The 17,004-nt window shown below is 35.7% G+C and overlaps 1 protein-coding gene across 4 annotated transcripts in view; it reads left to right on the top strand.

Moving 5' to 3' along the window:
* The window catches only part of VWA8 (von Willebrand factor A domain containing 8), a 297,615-nt gene that overhangs the window by 9,583 nt on the left and 271,028 nt on the right, over positions 1-17,004 (top strand). For all 4 annotated transcript variants that reach the window (XM_064493121.1, XM_064493122.1, XM_031466068.2 and 1 more), the window contains exon 2: positions 4,466-4,543. In XM_064493121.1, the coding sequence (XP_064349191.1) occupies positions 4,466-4,543 (78 nt within the window). The remainder of the gene's footprint in view (positions 1-4,465; positions 4,544-17,004) is intronic.

Below are 17,004 nucleotides of genomic sequence, written 5' to 3'. Positions count from 1 at the left end.
AGGAGGTAAGAGATAATGCTGTTTAAATGAGAGAACGAATTTAAATAGTAATTCCCTAACTGTCTTGGGTCAGCATTGGGGTAGTAGAGGATACAGTGAGAAGTGGGCAAACTAAATATATTTTAATGATAGAGTCAGTAGGATTTTCTGTTGGGACGTGAAGGGGAAAAGTTAAGAATGACTGATACCATATATAGAAAACCCTGAAGACTCCACACAAAAACTACTAGAGCCAATAAACGAATTCAGCAAGGTAGCAGGATACAAGATTAACATACAGAAATCTGTTGCATTTCTTTACACTAACAATGAAATATCAGAAAAAGAAATTTTATAAAATCCCTTTTAAAATTGCATCAAAAAATAAAATATTTAGGAATAAACCTGACCACAGAGGTGAAAGACTTGTATGCTGAGAACTATAAAACATTGATAAAGGAAATTAAAGATGATTCAAAGAAATGAAAAGATATCCCATGCTTTTGATTGGGAGAATTAATATTGTTAAAATGACCATACTACCCAAAGCAATCTACAGATTTAATGCAATCCCTATCGAATTACCAAAGAAATTTTTCACAAAACTAGAACAAATAATCCTAAAATTTATATGGAATCACAAAAGGCAATACTGAAAAAAAAAAAAAAAAAGAACAAAGCTGGAGGCATAACTTCCTAGACTTAAGGCAATACAAAAAGCTACAGTAATCAGAACAGTTTGGTATTGGCACAAAAATGAACATATGGATCAATGAAACAGAATAGAGAGCCCAGAAATAAACCCACACACCTACAATCGATTAATCTTCAACAAAGGGGGCAAGAATATACAATGGAGAGAAGACAGCCTCTTCAGCAAGTAGTGTTGAGAAAGCTGGACAACTGCATGTATATCACTGAAGTTAGAACACTCCCTCACACCACACACAAAAATAAACTCAAAATGGCTTAAAGACTTAAACATAAGACAGGACACTATAAATCTCCTAGAAGAGAACATAGGCGAAATATTCTCTGACATGCATCATAGTAATGTTCTCCTAAGGCAGTCTATCCAGGCAATAGAAATAAAAGCAAAAATAAATGAATGGAATCTAGCTAAACTAATAAGCTTTTGCACAGCAAAGGAAATCATAAACAAGACAAAAAGACAACCTACAGAATGGGAGAAAATATTTGCAAATAATGCAACTGACAAAGACTTAATTTCCAGAATATATAAGCAACTCACAACTCAATAACAAAAAAGCAAACAACCCAATCAAAAAATAGGCAGAAGACCTAAACAGACATTTCTCCAATGAAGACATACACATGGACAATGGACACATGAAAAATGCTCAACATTGCTAATTATCAGAGAAATGCAAATAAAAACTACAATGAAGTATCACCTCACACCAGTGAGAATGGCCATCTTTAAAAAGTCCACAAACGATAAATGCTGGAGAGGGTGTGGAGAAAAGGGAACCCTCCTACACCACTGGTGGGAATGTAACCTGGTGCAGCCACTATGGAGAACAGTATGGAGATTCCTTAAAAAACTAAAAATAGACTTACCATATGACCCAGCAATACCACTCCTGGGCATATATCTGGAGGAAACTCTAATTAAACAAGGTGCATGGACCCCAATATTCATAGCAGCAGCATTTACAATAGCCAGGACTTGGGAAGCAACCTAAATGTCCATTGACAGATGATTGGATAAAGAAGATGTGATAAATATATACATGGAATACTACTCATAAAAATGAAATAATGCCATTGGCAGTAACGTAGGCCTAGAGATTATCATACTAAGTGAAGTAAGCCAGAAAGAGAAAGACGAATATATGATATCACTTAATATGTGGAATCTAAAAAGAATGATACAGATGAACTTATTTACAAAACAGAAAGAGACTCATAGACATAGAAAACAAACTTATGGTTACAGGGGTGGGGCAGGGAAGGGAGGGAGGGATAAATTAGGAGTTTGGGATTTGCAGATACTAACTAGTACATATAAAATAAAAAACTGTTACCTACTGTATAACACAAGGAACTATAATCAATATCTTATAATAACCTGAGAGTATGAAAAGGAATATATGTATAACTGAATCAATATGCAGAAATGAACACAACATTGTAAATCAACTATAAAAAAAAAAGATGCAAGCCATTAATACAATATGTGAGATTAGTATTGGAACCCAAGGGACTCTTGCTGCTCCTGTCCCTGGGTAATGCTCACATATAGCATAGTGAGAAACAAACGGTATTTGCTTGACTTCTTAATAAAAGCTAAAACTTAAAAAAAAAAAAAAGAATGATTGCAAAATTTCTGGTCTGAGGAGTGGGAGGATTAGCAGAATTGGGGAATACTGTGGGTGGAGCACATTTTGGTGGAAAGATCAGAAGTTCAGTTTTGAGTATGTTAACTTAAAGCCGGCTGTTAGGCATCTCAGAGTCTGCTGGTATCTAGGTTTGGAGTTCTGTGGTCTGCATTAGAGGTATAAACTTGGGAGAAAGCAGTATATTAACTGCAGTTAAAGGCATGAGACTGGATGAGCTCATCAAGGAGAGGTTATAGATAGAAAGAAAAGAGGCTACAGCTGGGCCTCCGCACCCCTTGTTAAGAAGTTGAGGAGAAGAGGAAGAAAAGGCAAAGAAGACGTGAGGGGTCATCATGAAGTAGGAGAATGGGAAAGGAGGTGAGGGGGCAAGGAGGAGAAGGCGAGAGAGGGACAGTGTGGTGGAATCCACTCTGGAAATCACAGTGGTTAGCTCTTCCTGCTACCTGTATACTGTGGCAGCCAGTCTGTGGTTAATAACATGGGCTTGGCCAGTGAGATGTCACTGCCCACAACTTTGAATCATGAGGGAGTTATGCAAAGGCTGCAGGAACAGTTCATTTATGGCAACGTCTTATCAGAAGATGTATCTGAAGACTTCAGCTTTGAGTCATGACTTCTGCAGCTTAAGATAGTGTTTTTCTAACTTTCCTACGGGTTTGAAAAGTATCAAAATCAAACAGGGGAAAACGCTGTCCTCTGATCACGGTGTCCCATGGTGTGGATCTAGTGGTGGCAGGGGTGGTATCTCAGGGAGTTTACCCTGGGGCGTGACTTTGTGTTTCCTGTTGCCTTCCCTAACATACCGTGGACTAGTTTCTGAGCCTAGGTCTCTTCATGATGGGTTCATGGTTCCTGTGAGCTATTTCGACAGAAACCCCAATGGCCTTTGACTCAGCTGGTTTGAGTTGGACTTTCTGTTCCAGCAGTTATGAAACAGCTCACAGGAACCATGGGTTACTTAGAGTCAAGATTAAATGAAATAACAGAAATAAATGTGTCTATAACAATATTTACCAAATAGCCAGTAGTTATAAGTATTAGCTGATGTCTAGATTAATTCAGAGGGAAATTCCATTGATTTGCACTCTAAATATACATGTCTTCTCTATTAAAAAGTCTACCGGTGTTTTATACAATGTTTCTACTTATCTCTCAATTCACCACGTACCTCTAATATATTCCTTCCTCTGTAAAATTTTTTTTTTTGTAGATATACACATTTCCTTGTTTGTAAAGTGTCTGTTTCACATATTTGTGAAATGTGTAAAGTTAGAAGATAGTAATCATTCAACAAATGTTGGTCGTTGTTACGATCATGATTTAAGGGTTTCGTCTCCAGGACACCTCCTTAGCTCAAAACTGACAGTGCTGAAAGATGTGTTTTGCACAGCTACTTTTTCTAAGTGATTTTGAGCCCTTTCCAAGTGAGGTTCCAGGGGCAGATGAGATCAATATGCCTATTTTGCTGTTGGAGAGAACAAGGCAGAGATTGTTTGGTTTAGTCCAGCACTTTAGAAGATCAACCAGAAATTGGTGTTACTCTAAAAAATTAGAACCGTGTAGAAGTGACTAAGAGCTTTTGCTTTGTTTTGTTTGTTTCATGTAGGAATTCTTGAACAAGCCCCACTGGGGCTTTGTTCTTTTATGTACCTAGAAATGTTGAATTGTAGGGTTATGTTGCAAAAGAACTTGAAGTTGTATGTAGTAAAAATAAGAACCTATAATAAAGATGTAAAAAGGTTGCAGATACATGTTAACAACACCACTTTATGGATGCTTTGGATGACCTTAATCACAATGCATCCTTCTGTATTGTTGTTGACTTTTTTAGTATTGCTATTAATGAGAAAATCAAGCTGGTTAATATATTTGATTGTGTTTCACATTTTTTTTTTGCTAAAATAGCATTTAAAATGTGAATTTCACCAATTCTTCATGTCTTCTTTGTGTATATAACATATACTATGGATGCCAGCTTTAGCGCATAGTGATGACTTAGGTGTGTCTATGGTACCCGACACATCCTCCTCTGTAGGTCAGGAGAACCACTGTTGCCAAAGGCCTAGTGTGTTGTTTTCTTCCTTGTCTCTTGTAATGGCTCTGTTTCTTTATTCTCTTTTTAGGTGATACAGTTAATATTGGAGATGTATCCTACAAATTGAAAACTCCTAAGAGCCCGGAACTTGTGCCACAGAACTACAGTAAGAAATAGTCATTTATTTATGAATTTATCATTTTGTATCACTTCACCCATGAATAGTTCAGTGAAATACTTACTTTACCACATACTATTGTTCTGTTTTATAATTGGAATCAAATTTACATTTAGGAAAATGAACTGATCTTAAGTATTCATTTTGGTTGGTTTTAATTCTATAAATCTGTATAACCGCCAGGATTGCTCTCATCACCTCCAGATGTTCTCTGTGCCCCTTCCCCTCTGCCCTGCCCCGGAGGCCGCTATTCACTTCTCCACCTTGGTAGATTAGTTTTTCCTGTTCTTCAGCTCTGTATAAATAGAATCATGTAGTATAGTTTTGTGTGTACGTATCTGCTTTCTTTCCATCAAGATAATAATTTTGAGGTTCATCCATATTCCTGTACCTATCAGATTGTTTTTAATTGCTGAATAATATTCCATTGGATAAATATACCATAATTTGTTTATTTGTTGTCATGTTCATGGACCTTTGGATGGTTTCCATTTTTGGACTGTTGTGAATAAGGTGCTGTGAACTTTCCTGTACACGTCTTGTGATCATATGTTTTCACTTATCTTGAATAAATAACTAGGAGTTGATGTGTCATAGGGTGGATTCCTGTTTAACTTTATTAAGCTCTGCCAAACAGTTCTCCACAGTAGTTGTACTGTTTCACCCTTTGACCATCAGTGATGTTCCACATCCTTGCCATCACTGGTATTTCTAGTCTTTTTTATTTTACTCATTCTGTTAGGTATGGTCATGGTTTTTGTTTTATAACAGCTTTGTTGAAATATAATTCATATACCATAAAACACCTTTTTAAAGTGTACAACTCGGTGGTTTTTAGTATATTCATACAGTTGTGCAACCATGCCACTGTCTAACTTTAGAACATTTTCATCAAGCCAAAAAGAAACCTCATAACCCATTGACAGTAATTCCGTTTCCTCCTCTTTTTCCTCCCCCCTCACCCTCCCGCCAGCCCTTGTAAATCATTAATATACTTTCTGTTTCTATGAATTTGCCTATTCTGAACATTTTCATATAAATGGGATCATATAATATGTAGCCTTTGTGTTTGGCTTATTTCACTTCCCATGTTTTCAAGGTTCATCCATGGTGTAGCATGTATCAGTAATTCATTCCTTTTTGTGGCTAAATAATGTTCCATTATATGGATATATCACTTTTTGTTTATTTATTCATCAGTTGATGCACATCCTGGGTCATTTCTACTTTTGGGCTGTTACAAATAATACTGCTATGAACATTCATATACAAGTTTCTGTATGAACATATGTTTTCGATTTTTGAGGGGTATGTACCTAGGAGTAGAATTGATAGGTCATAATGGTAACTCTTTGTTTAACATTTTCAGGAATTATCAAACTATTCTCCAAAGAGGCTGTACCATTTTACATTCCCACCAGCAATGTATAAGAGTTCCAGTTTCTCCATATCTTCACCAATACTTACTATTGTCTGTCTTTTTTATTGTTGCCGTCTTCATGGGTATGAAGTGGTATCTCATTATTGTTTTGATTTGCATTTCCCTAATGACTCACAGTCATTTCTTTGCTCAAAATCATGTCAATTCTTTTCTCAAAATTCTTTAAAGGATTCTCTAATACTTTAGGAACAAAGATCAGTCCTTATCTTTAATGATCTAGTCTCAGCCTCATCTGTCAATGTCCTTCTTCTATTATGTGTTCCAGTCATTGGGCACAATATTAAATATTTTTTTGTTCACTCTTTAGATTTTTCCAGGAGACTGGTGCTCCTTGAGGGAGAATATCTCACTTTTATCCAATATAAATTTCCATTGGCTTTACCTCCTAAATGGCTCTGTGATCTATTCTCTACACTTTGTCCCATTTTTCCTTTACTATATTTTTTTTGAGTTTTTTTTTTTAGTCATAACTCTAGGGATCACAATTAACACTTTAACTTAAAACAAACTTGTTCAGATTAATACTAATTTCATTTCAGTAGTCCACAAAAACTTTGCTCCAATATAGCTCTGTTCCCTTTGACTTCTTCTGTACTATTATTGTCATGTAAATTATATCTTGATATATTAAAAGTCTAATGACACAATTTTTTAATTATCATTTTATGAGGTTGTTTTTTAAATCAGATAAGAGAAGAAAATATTTACAAACAAAAATATGTTTATATTATTTTTATATTTACATATGTAGTTTCCTTTACTGGTATGCTATTTCTTTGTGGGGATCTGAGTTACTGTCTAGTGTGCTTTCATTTTAGCCCAAAGGAAGGACTCCCATTGGTATTTCTTTAAGGCACATTAGTTAGTGATGAATTCTCAGTTTTTGTTTGTATAGAAGTTTCTTAATTTCACCTTTATTGTTTGAAGAATTCTTGCTTGGCATTTTTTCCTTTTAGCACTTTGAGTATGTCATCTTACAGCCTCTGGCCTCCATAGTTTCTGGTGAGAAGTCAGTTATTAATTTTATCAAGGATCCCTTGTATATGATGATTCATTTTTCTCTCTGCTATTAAAATATTCTATTTGTCTTTTGATACTTTGACTATGATGTGTCTAAATCTAGTGTATCTCTTTGAGTTTGACTGACTTGATGTTTGTTGAGCTTCTTGGATGTGCAGATTTATGTTTTTCCATCATTTTGGGGGAGTTTTTGGCAGTTATTCATCATTATTATTTCTTTCTTTGCTCATCTCTTTCTGTTTCTGGGACTCCCATTATGCACATGTTAATACGCTAGATGGTATCCCACAGGTTTCTGAGGCTCTGTTAATTTTTTTTCATTCTGCTTTCTGTTTCTTAGATTGGATAATCTCAATTGATTTATCTTCAAGTTTGCTGGTAATTATGCCTGCTCACTTCTGTTGTTGAGCACCTTTAGTGAATTTTTTCATTTCACATATTGTAATTCACAACTTCAGAATTTCAGAATTTCTATTTGGATTTTTAAAATAATTTCGATTTCTTTACTGATATTTTCTGGTGAGAGATTGTTGTCATACTTTCGTTTAATTCTTTAGACATGATTTCTTTAGTTCTTTGAAACTATTATGTTTATAATATTATAAAATTTCTAAAATTATAATATTTATAATAGCTAACTTAAAGTGCTTGTCTATTAAGTCCAATATCTGGCTTCCTCAGAGATAGTTTTTACTGACTGATTTTTTCCTCTGTGTATGAGTCATGCTTTCCCATTTCTTTGTGTTTGTTATACTCTTTTTTGAAAAGTATACATATTAATTAGTATAATGTAGCAATTCTGGAAATTGGATTTTCCCCTTCCTCAGGGTTTGTTTTTACTCCTTGTTATTTGTTTAGTGACTTTCGTACACGATTTTTTTTTAAGTCTGTATTCTTTGTCATGTGCAGCTACTGAAGTTTGTGCTCAGTTAGCTTAGTGGTCATTCAATGATTGGACAGACATTTCTTAAACGCCTTGAGCAAATAAATTCTCTCAGCCTTCACCCAGCAATAATATCTATTTTAAAACATATAAGCATATGCTTTGAATGAACATATTCTTGTATTTTGTAAATGACTTAGGGGCAAGTCCCGAAGTGTCTGTTTCTAAATATAGGAAAACTCCCATAAATTATACAAAAACCCCCCAGAAAAACAAGAAAAACCCTCAACATTTTCTGGTTTACATACTTTCAATTTTTATTATTGTTTGCATGCATCTCTCACATAATAATTTTTTTTTTAAATTTCTTTTGCTTAGTTATTAGTAGCTTACCCTTTGAAATTTATCAGGAGAGAATTTATACTGAAGGCAGTTGGATGGTCCATATACTGATTTGCATTTTCTATGCTTGCTATCCATTCATCCTTGTTCCTACCATATTTACAATGTAAGCATCCTTATCTGTTATTGTTTGTATATCAAGATGATGACAGCATATGTTTTACCCAGTAGTAAATTGTTACATTGTCTCTACTAGTCTTTCTTATGAACAAGTGTGCCATTTGTAAGAAAAGGACTCTTTGGAGTTTCGTTAACTTGAAATAAGAGTGGCTCAGTTAATTAAGTTAACCAAAATCTCACATGGCCACATTAGCATTATGTGGTTGCTACAGACTGATTGGACACATAGGTTATATTGCATAATATAACATGTTTTTATGCATCTATTTACTGTATTATGTTCAAATATTATATTCTTTGAACTTTTTCTCCCTCTCTCAGGGACTGTTTCCAAAATGGGAAAATTACAGTTCATTCTTGTTACTACATGATTGATCAGAGATTATGGGTTTTGATTATGAGAGAACTTTGATGTGTTTTTTTCTCCTTCGGAGTTATTTCTTTTAAATGTGTTAAAATATTTTGGAAATGGTGTTTTGTTGAAGTTTGATATCCTATTACTTTCCTTCCCATATTTATGCTTCATTTGAGCTTTTTGCCTTTTGAATATTTAATATTTTCACATGAAACATAAAATGATAGACTTTTATTAAGGAAAGGAACTTTAGCAATTATTATCCTCTCTGAAACTCATTTCATAGCCGTGAAAGTAGGACCGCAAGAAAGAGGTCAGAAGACTAATTAATTAGTAGCAAAGCCCAGATTTCCTGACTTCCTTTTGGTTTTCTTTTTATCATCTGCTGCAGTGTCTCTGGCTACTTGCTTTAGAATAAGTCCTAAGATGTTAGAATTTAAAAGTATAAAGGATTATTGAAAAATATTAAAATAGCTGAAGCATGGCAGTGCTATTTTATTTCTATCTTTATTAAAATTATTATTCAGCACACTGAAAATCACTGTTATCTTTTAGTAATGAGATAAGTCACAATGTTGAACTGTGAACCCTGATATCCATATTTAACATCTATTTAATGGAATGGTAGAAATCCTGCTAACTGGAATAAGCTATAGACTAGAAATTTCTTAAGTGGAAGTCTAAAATTCAATTAAAAACCACAAAAAAGCAGTATCATCTCATCAAAGTAAAATTTCTTAATTTGTTAACCATTTGATTGAGATAATGAATACTTATATTTTATAGTTAGTTGTCAGCTTCTCATTTGAACTGTTTCTGTCTTCACAGCATTGGGGGCAGCAGGACATCTTTTTAGCTCCAGTGTCTAGCACAGTGCCTGGCACATAATAGACCCAGGAGTTGGACTGTTCTTTAGTTTTTTTATTATCTAGGTCTTGTCACCTCCTGCCTTGACCATTATAACTTCCGCTTATCATCTTAGTCCCTAGTCTCTTACCTGCAAGTGTTGAAGTGGGTAATTGAAGCTTTTTTGCCTTTTTGTATGAAAACCAAATCTCAAGGCTTAGATGAAATTGGCAACTGTTGAAAAGGGGTTCCTTCATGTTTTTGTGCTTGAAGTTAAACTATATTGTATCAAAGCTGATATTTCTTCCAGGGTTTAACTTATGAAGTGGTGCTCCAGGGTAGCAGGTTTTCAGTAGATGACTTTAAACCTGACCACAGAGTTTTATTTCTGCTTCCTTACATAATCTCCTTGTTACAGTCAGTGAACCAATTATATGTGAGGTCATTTAAGGTTTACTGGACGCACTGAACTCTTAGCCAAGCAATTAGGGCCCGTAAAGATTTACAGCAAGAATTACAACATTGTGCTCTTAAAATGGTGAGATTTGGCATAATTAACAGGATGAGAGATTTCTTTCTGGTGATGGGAGTGGAAACTTTGTCTTTAGTTTGTAAATAATTTTAAGAGGTTTGAGAAATTCATCAATGTTATAAATGACAGAATAGCATGGGAAAACTATGTCATTTTTGTGTCAGGGTAGGAAATGTGGAACAGTCGTTGCAGCTACTTGTCAGTTTTAATGAATTAGTGACAAAGGTTACACAAAAGGCCTCCAGGGAGGGGTTACCTAAGCTTCCCTGACTTAGTAGTGCTTGAAAAACAATCTGAGAAGCAAGGCCTCCAATCCTTAAGATTTGCCTTATTTTTACTAGTGCCTTAATTGCCTCTCATTAGCCGGGAATTTACTTTGAAAAAAGGATTTCATTTGAGATTCCTTTAGATATATTTTAAAGAATAGAGCCCTCAACAGAAAGAGTCCTGTCAACTTTTAATGCTCTTTAACGTGCCCTGAAGTCTCTACAACAATCTGTATTCAGTGCCTCCTTCTTCTTTAGTCTTCTTTCTCCCAACGACCATATTGAAGATGATTTAAATTTTTTGGATTATTTTATTGCTTTTTATTTTCTATTTAATGACTGTTGCTGCTTTCTGCAACTTTCATTGCAGATGTGCAATTTTTGAGCTATGTAATATGTTAAATAGGCTTCCTTGGATCCACTTGGCAATTTAACCACCACTGATGACATTGTTAAATGAATTTAAGTAGTAAATCCCTAACTTAAGAATCATATTTTAATGCATATATAACATATGTCATAAAGAGGTTTAATATCCCTACTATACCAATATATCTTATAAATTGGTGAGATGCATCATATGATCGGTAGAAAATAGACAAAGGATTTAAATAAGCATGCCACAGGACAGGAAATTCAAATGGTTAATACGTATATGTACATATGTTATAAGTCTGCTTAATAGTTAAATGCAAATTATACAATAAGATACCAATATTTATACTTTTTTTATGCCAAAATTAAACAGTATTATAAGAGGGAGTATTATAATGTCCAGTACTTACAAGATTGTAGGGAGATGACATTGTCATACATTGCTATAGGAGTGTGAGTTCATATGACTTGTTTGGAAAGTAATATGGTAGTAGCTTTTAAAATAAAAAATATATCTTTTTGATGTAGCAGTTTCTCTTTTAAGTTCTATCCATTAAGGGAAAAATCAGTACATAAAAAAGAATATTTGTACGCAATATATATTGCAGCATTTTGTAAAGAACTTTTTTGGGGGTTAGGGGGAGGTAATTAGATTTATTTATTTATTTGTCTTTAATGGAGGTGCTGGGGATTGAACCCAGGACTTCCTGCATGCTAACAGACACTCTACCACTGAGCTATAACCTCCCCTTATTGCAACATTTTGTTTTTGAGAGTGACGAAAATTAGAAGCAATCTGAGTGCATCAATAGAGGAATGATTGAATAAATTATTGTATACCCCTATTATGGAAACTTCTGCAGCTGTTAAAAAAGAATAAATTAGATTTACATCTGTGGATCTAGAGGGTGTCCATGTGACATTGTTAAGCAAAAATTGAAGACCGCAGAGTAGTATATAAATATGATACATTTAAAAAAAAAAACTTGAAACACCCTTTGCAGGCTGTATTATGTCTCCCTGTATTATGTACAGAGAAAAGTGCGGAAGGCCAGTCAAAGAGCCTGGTAAAGAGCATGTGGTAAATAATGAGGACTTTGGTTCTGAACATACTGTGTTATGTCCCCTGCTCCCGGCTTTTTCCCCTTGGTGTCTGTTATATCCTAGAACAGAATGATCCACGATCGATAGGTCAGAGTTTAGTAAATGAGCACGTACTTGCAGTGACATTGTCTGTGAGTCTTTTGAAATCTCTTACTGCAATGTGGTAACAAATGCACGGGAGTGTGGCAGGCCTGGGTTCAGATTCTTCCTGAGCGATTTTGTAGGATGACTGTGGTGAAGAAAATGAAATGCCTTGGGAAAGGGCCTACTACAAGCTGTACCAGTTAGGCAGGTTCCTTTCTCCTTTGTTTTTTCAGGATGGGATCTAGGTCCAGACGGTGATTTGAGTGTAAGCCCAGGAGCTCATTCACAACCGTATTGTGCAGCCTGCTGTCCTGGGTGCGCACCAGGGAGAGGACTGTGCAGGTGAGGAAGGACCTGTAATGTCCTTCCATACCTAGTTCCCACTGGCTGAGGGGCTGGACCAGGTGCTCCACCTACAGTCTCCACGGTAACTGTACTCAGTAAGCAGTACTATCCCTCTTTTGAAAAAAAGGAAACTTAGGCCCAGAAGATTCAGAACACTTATCCAAGGACACTGATAAAGGACAGGATGAGAAATCACAACTAGGTCTGTTTAGCCTCAAAGGTTTTTTTCTTTCCATTATATCATGTTGCCTCTTGGGCTAATAAGAAAATGTCACTAGTTTAGAAGGATTTTTTTTTAACTTTCTTTCTTTTTCTTTTCTTTTTTTTTTGGTTAATGGAGGTGCTGGGAATTGAACCCAGGACCTTGTGCCTACTAAGGACACTCTCTACCACTGAAAGATTTATTATAACTGAATTTGAACTTTGTATTATTTCCTGAAATTTTCACTTTAATCTTTATGTATATGACATATTTGAGTCTGTGGAGGGAGAAAATTATAATTTATTTTCCTTTAACAGAATTATTTTAAAGCCCTTGAATATGCCTGAAACAAGCATTGGCTAGGAATTGAATAAGGAATTTAGCCCAACAAGAACCAGATGCTTTACTTTTCTATAGAGAAGGAAATCACAGACTATAGACCCAAGCTTTCTGGTGTAACTCTGACATCAGCTTGTCATTATGTGGACTCCTGGAAGACAGCATCTTGTGCCTGCAAATGCTGAGGTCGGGGACTTCTGTCGTGCGCTGGGCTGTGTTTATAGGTTACACACAGCAGTTTGGCAGGTTGTTTTGCAGATGTTCATAATGTACAGTCTTACGTCTTGTTTCTATTTCTGGAACACTTTTAAGTATGACTCATGTCTTTTTGAGGCCATCCTAAAAATACAGCTAGTTTCAAGCATTAATGTAAAATACACCACAGACACCACACAGCAGTACATAATGCTTCCTCTCAGTAGTTCAGTGCAACTTCCTAACAAATTAAATATTTTCTTTGACAAAATACCCTATACTAAAAAAATGAATAAATAAAAATGGGAATTTTTTTTAAGATGTGGGTTCTCTGATAACATAAACAACAAAATGAATTTGAAATTTTAATAAAAGGAGTAAAACATGGTATTGTTGGGATCACCAAAACCCAAGAAATAGAATTAATATCCATAAAGGCAAATCCACTAAATTTGATGGAGTCCTGTGAGGTTCAGACTTGGAGGGGAAGTCTTGGACCTGAAGATAGAGCCTGTTAAAAAGGTTTTGGAGGGGCAGTAGGGCATAATGGCTGGAGTACAAGCTTTGGACTCAAACAGCTTAAGTCTAAATCTTGGTTTATGTGCTTATTAACTGTGGACAAATGATACTACCATAAGAACTTTTATTTTCTTATTCATAAAATAGGAATAATGATTATTTAACAAATGCTTATGCTACTACTGGACATTGTTCTAAGTGCCTAATTTAATCCTCATAACAGCCTTATAAATAAGCACATTTATCATATCCATTATGTGGATGGAGAATTTAAATAACTGGTTAAGCTTACACAGTAAACAGGAGAGTTGGGGTTTAAAGAGTTTGACTCGAGTCTGTATCACCTACAGACTACATGCTGTAGTCTGCTGCCTTCTAGGATGGTTGTGGGATCTAAATGAGATATTGCGTGAAAAATCGTTCGTATTACCTGACATATGACAGGAATGCAAAAAACTATGGCTATGATTATTACTGTTATTAAGGGAAGACAAGAGAAGGGAAAAGAAAAGGGCTTTCTGAAGGTATAACATGGACCACAAGGCCAGCCACAGGAATCGGAAGCTGCTTCTGTGTCGTAAGAAACTTACGCAGAATTGAAATACAGTGGCAGATGTTCCCAAGTGCCTCCGGCAGTCATGGGGTAATGGCAGCACTGCCATTGGTTGAGAACCACAGCTGAGGGGTAGGAGTGGAAGAAGGGATTGCTGAGAATTGTTCAGAATGCCTGAGGCCGGTAGTTCTCAACACTCGCGGATCATGCCGAGTGGAAGACACTCCCACGAGCATACTCAAAGTTCTACACAATTTCCAGGGTTCCAGCTTTCCAAACTCCATCTCCACGCCTTTCTCTCCCACCCAGGAAAGTACACTGGTGTACAGACTGCTCTGTTGTTGTAACTTTGATTCTCCTTCAGTTTGCTAAGAAAAAGATAAGTTATTCCTAAACTTTAGCACTTCGTTAACACCGACAGCTTGTGAAGGGAAGGCCTCACATTTGATTCGAAAATGCTGCCTTCAATTTTAAAAAATCTTGAAAATAAATATGAGTAAGTCCCAAGGTCAAGGCATTCAAAATGGAATGGAACTGTATTGGGACTCTGTCATTATGGATAGTTACAAATAGTTATGAATAATAAAAGGTGGGAGGAAACCGAAGAGACCAACTTGGCTTTGCCTTGTAGAACTTTGGAAACTTCATCTTTTAAATAGTCAAATCCAGGTAATGGAAGGTCAGGCAAATTGCCAAAGGTGAATACAAAGAAGCAACACAAAACCCTAAGAGGAATGTAGAGAAGGCCTGTGGCCAAAGTAAACTGAGATTTGTGAAAATATGAAGAAAAAGCCTGAAATGTGTAAGTTTTAAATTATATATTTGATCTCACAGTAAGAAGAGGTAGCAGATCTGCAGCATAGGGAACACTGTAATTTTACTGGTAGAGAAATTAGAGCTTCTTAACATTTGTTTTGTTTCAAACTTAAACAGCAAGCAGATGGACTCATGTAGAAATAAGAGTAGACCATATAGTTCAAAGATTTAAGCCTGGAGTGGGAAAGAAAATGGTTAAGTCGACATCTGATAGTTAGGGATGAGGTTGACTTTCCAAGCACAGATGAATTGCTTCCCAGCATTGTGGAACTCCTTGAGAGACTCTCAGAGGTGAAGGTCTTGGGGCAGTGTTTATCATTGTTGCTCTCCCAAGGACATTTCCCCCCAATTGTCTCTCCCCAATCCCATGAAATTCCAATACCATAGATACATTCTATATCTGTTTATGCATAGTGCCCCTTTAGGGGGCAATGGACCATTTGTAATATCTAGGAATCTTCCTTCAGTTTTTGCTCCCTTGGAGGTGATATGCCCCCATGCATGTTGTAGAAGCTTCATAGAACAGGAGAGAAGCCACGCACCACTTGGGTGATGAGTCTCCTCATTTTCAGATGTGGAAGGACTTGCCTGGGAGAAGTTATAAAATGCTTTAGTGTGACCCCAGTCTGCCCAAACCTTGTCCTTCATCTTCCCACCATGATAATGAAAACCAGAAATTAATTTTTTCCCAATGATTAGATGTTAACTTCTGGGAGGGAAGATGGGGAGCCACCCTAGCAATATTACGCTGTTGGTAAGGGACAGGGGAAGCACAGCTTTACTCCTAGGCAAGTATTCTTAGTGTGAACTTTTAATGCTTTCATGACCTTACTGGGTGATTAAACAAAGTTTAAATATAGAACATTCAATAACTACAAAAGACTTTTTATATTATATATATATATATGTATGCATATATACATACACATATATACATACATATACATATATATCTATATTGTGTGTGTGTTTATGTATCAAATGCAACTAATAATAAAACCAGCTCTGTGCCCACGCCCAGTTTAAGAACTAGACTATTATGAATGCCATTAAGTTATCCATGAGAATCTCTCTGATTTCACGTCTAGGTGTCCTGAATTTATCATCCAATTGCTTTTTCAAGCACTGTTTCATCACTTCTGTATGTATTTGTAATGAATTCAATTTGCTAGTTTTTTGAACTTTATCAAAACAGTGACATTAATATGCGATTTATTTTGTGACCATTTTTTTGCCCTCTTCAGAGTTAAACATATTGTTGGAAGAAGTGGTACTTTATTCTTGGGGTTTTTTTTTTTTGGTTATATAATATCCCACTATGTACATTTTATCCACCTCCTGTCTCCAGTTTTATTTTTATTTTGAATGACACTGCTCTGAGTATTCTGTATGTCTCTGCGTATAAGGCTGAGTTTTTCTTGCATACCTGGGAAAGCACTTGCTGAGTCACTAGGTGACTTCAAGTGAGCAAACATAGATGCATTGTATTAATATAAACATTCAAAAAATATTTAGGCAAAAGATGAGTGGATTGATGGGTGATTTAATGGTAGACTTAGAAGGGTATTACATGGAGTAGTCTTCTGTTCCCAAGAGAGCTGGTGGAGAAGAGCAGACCTCGATTCTAAAGAAATCATTTAAGTCCCTTAAACCTGCGTCAAACTTTCACAAACTGAAATTTGAGAGCTCTCACAACCCATTGCCTACATAAGTTATAATTTAAAAAATTTTTTTCAAGACTCTGATAATCATTAATTGCTTGAGATGATTCAGTCACATTCCCTTTTTAGAACAAAAGAGTTGGGCTATAAAATTGTGGCAAAGAAATGGTACTAGTTGCTCATATACCCTTGAAAATCACTTTCACTCCTTTAGTGACACTAATAGGTGGTGGTTTAAGCATTCTCACAAGTTTTTAAATGTGAGATTATGAGACTGTGATGTATGAAAGTTTGTCCTGTTCTAACATTAGGTAATAATGATTTTATTGTAAACAGCGTGAAGATTCACCAGACGTATGTATGAGTGTATATGTGTCTATGTGTGCATGTG

The sequence above is a fragment of the Camelus dromedarius genome, chromosome 13 (assembly GCF_036321535.1).
Source record: "Camelus dromedarius isolate mCamDro1 chromosome 13, mCamDro1.pat, whole genome shotgun sequence".
Lineage (NCBI taxonomy): Eukaryota > Metazoa > Chordata > Mammalia > Artiodactyla > Camelidae > Camelus > Camelus dromedarius.
The sequence above is the reverse complement of the archived record's forward strand: the minus strand, read 5'-3'. Positions and strand labels throughout refer to the sequence as shown.